This window comes from Salmo trutta, chromosome 30, assembly GCF_901001165.1.
Source record: "Salmo trutta chromosome 30, fSalTru1.1, whole genome shotgun sequence".
NCBI classification, from domain to species: domain Eukaryota; kingdom Metazoa; phylum Chordata; class Actinopteri; order Salmoniformes; family Salmonidae; genus Salmo; species Salmo trutta.
Window position 1 is genome coordinate 38,297,577 of NC_042986.1, and position 2,457 is coordinate 38,300,033.

Here is a 2,457-nt window from a genome sequence, read left to right on the forward strand (position 1 = left end):
GATGCGTGACAAATGCTAACATCGGTCCCATGAATTGAATGGGATTTGTGCCACAAATGCTAAAATGTTAGCATGTGAATACTAAGCCAAAGCATGGATTGCTGTCATACCTTGTCCATAGACTGCTTACAGGAAACCAATGTAGTTTTGTAATGAGTGAACTACGCCCTTAATCTTTCTTTCTTTCAGATGATTGCACCAATATATCAAATCGTGGATATTTTTTTTGTGTTTATGTGTCAGTGATTCACAGTACCAGGCTCCCCATCAAACATACATGGAGTCCTACTGAGTAACAGATTCCATAGACTGCAGTTCTGAAATGGAATGTTATCAGGGGTGTGGTTCTGTCGTCATCAGTAGACGGTCTCCTTGATGATGTTGGAGGAGAAGGTGTGGTTACTGGAGATGCTGGTGGAGTGTCTGATCAGAACACGTCTCTGTTTCTTGCGACGACACGGCACGCAGAAGCAGCGGAGCGTGTTGAAGAAGATCTCCCGGTAGTTGGCTGAGACCAGGTTGTAGAGGACTGGGTTGACAGCTGAGCTCACGTAGAAAAGGACGTTGGTCACCATGAAGAAGTAGTGGTAGTAATCATACCCTTCCCTGTGGGGGGGGGGGGGGGGGGGGGGGGGTAGCACAGGGAGGTGCGGGGAGGTGGTAGGAATGGCACACAGGGAGGTGGGAGTAGGTGGGGGGAGGTGGGAGGAGGGTAGCACGGGGAGGTGGGAAGAGGGGAGCACAGGGAGGTTGGGGTAGGTGGTAGGAGGGGAGCACAGGGAGGTGGGGGGGAGGAGGGAGGAGGGGAACACAGGGAGGGGGGGGAGGAGGGAGGAGGGGAGCACAGGGAGGGAGGAGGGAGGAGGGGAGGAGGGGAGCACAGGGAGGTGGGGGGGAGGAGGGAGGAGGGGAGGTGTGAGGGAGGTGGGGGGAGGAGGGAGGTGTGAGGGAGGGAGGAAGGGAGCACAGGGAGGTGGGGGAGGAGGGAGGAGGGGAGCACAGGGAGGTGGGGGGGAGGAGGGAGGAGGGGAGGTGTGAGGGAGGAGGGGAGCACAGGGAGGGAGGAGGGAGGAGGGGAGGTGGGGGGAGGAGGGGAGCACAGGGAGGTGGGGGGGGAGGAGGGAGGAGGGGAGGTGTGAGGGAGGTGGGGGGAGGAGGGAGGTGTGAGGGAGGGAGGAAGGGAGCACAGGGAGGTGGGGGAGGAGGGAGGAGGGGAGCACAGGGAGGTGGGGGGGGAGGAGGGAGGAGGGGAGGTGTGAGGGAGGAGGGGAGCACAGGGAGGTGGGGGGAGGAGGGAGGAGGAGAGCACAGGGAGGTGGGGGGAGGAGGGTAGTACAGGGAGGAGGGAGGAGGGGAGCACAGGGAGGTGGGGGGGAGGAGGGAGGAGGGGAGCACAGGGAGGTGGGGGGAGGAGGGTAGCACAGGGAGGAGGGAGGAGGGGAGCACTGGGAGGTGGGGGGAGGAGGGAGGAGGGGAGGTGTGAGGGAGGGAGGAGGGGAGCACAGGGAGGTGGGGGAGGAGGGAGGAGGGGAGCACAGGGAGGTGGGGGGAGGAGGGAAGAACAGGGATAAAGAATGAATGTGTTTTATTGACAAGTACAATACCAACATGTCAACTAATGTGTCATTGTAAATTAAGGGAAATGTTTGCTCATAGTTTTCCTCTTTATAAACCACATTACTGTTGACCAAATGTTTTCCTACCGTCCTCTTCAAGACAGATGTGTTTAAATTGACCACTAGGTCTCAGATCATAAAGGGGTGAAGTACACCTGTGAAGCATATCAGGTTAGGGTTAGGGTTCAGGTTAGGAACCCGAACCCTAACCCTAACCTGAACCCTAACCTGAACCCTAACCCTAACCTGAACCCTAACCTGAACCCTAACCTGAACCCTAACCCTAACCTGAACCCTAACCCTAACCCTAACCTGAACCCTAACCCTAACCTGAACCCTAACCCTAACCCTAACCTGAACCCTAACCTGAACCCTAACCTGAACCCTAACCCTAACCTGAACCCTAACCTGAACATTATTTGAAAACGATTTAAATATAAAACTTAGAAATCTTGTGGGACTATAGTAGATGAAGAATCAATATTTTTTAGATTGAGTATTTATTGGGTCATTATGTTAGTATATTATGTCTGTTTGTAACAGTGTGTTATATGTGAGTCAGTGAAGGAGATGTTAAACCTAAGTCATTACCTATTGAAGTCATTACCTTATGTTAGTATATTATGTATGTTTGTAATAGTTTGTTTATATGTGAAAATGTGTTCGTATTATAAATTGTATTTTAATGTTTAAGGACTCTTGGAAGATTAGTCCTAATGGGGACTAAAAGAGATCAAAATTAAATCAAATCAAAATCAAACCTAAAGTTAAAACAGACACTTCCAGGAGCTGAGCAGGGTGGTTAAGCTAGTCTCATCTCACTTATCATACTGGCATCTCT

General features: G+C 52.3%; 1 protein-coding gene across 1 annotated transcript in view; it reads right to left on the reverse strand.

Moving 5' to 3' along the window:
- Positions 1 to 356: 356 nt before the first annotated feature.
- LOC115168769 (neurotensin receptor type 1-like) overlaps positions 357 to 2,457 on the reverse strand; it is a 56,621-nt gene continuing 54,520 nt past the window's right edge. Inside the window, exon 4 of the mRNA XM_029724327.1 lies at positions 357 to 606. Within this exon, the coding sequence (XP_029580187.1) occupies positions 357 to 606 (250 nt within the window). The remainder of the gene's footprint in view (positions 607 to 2,457) is intronic.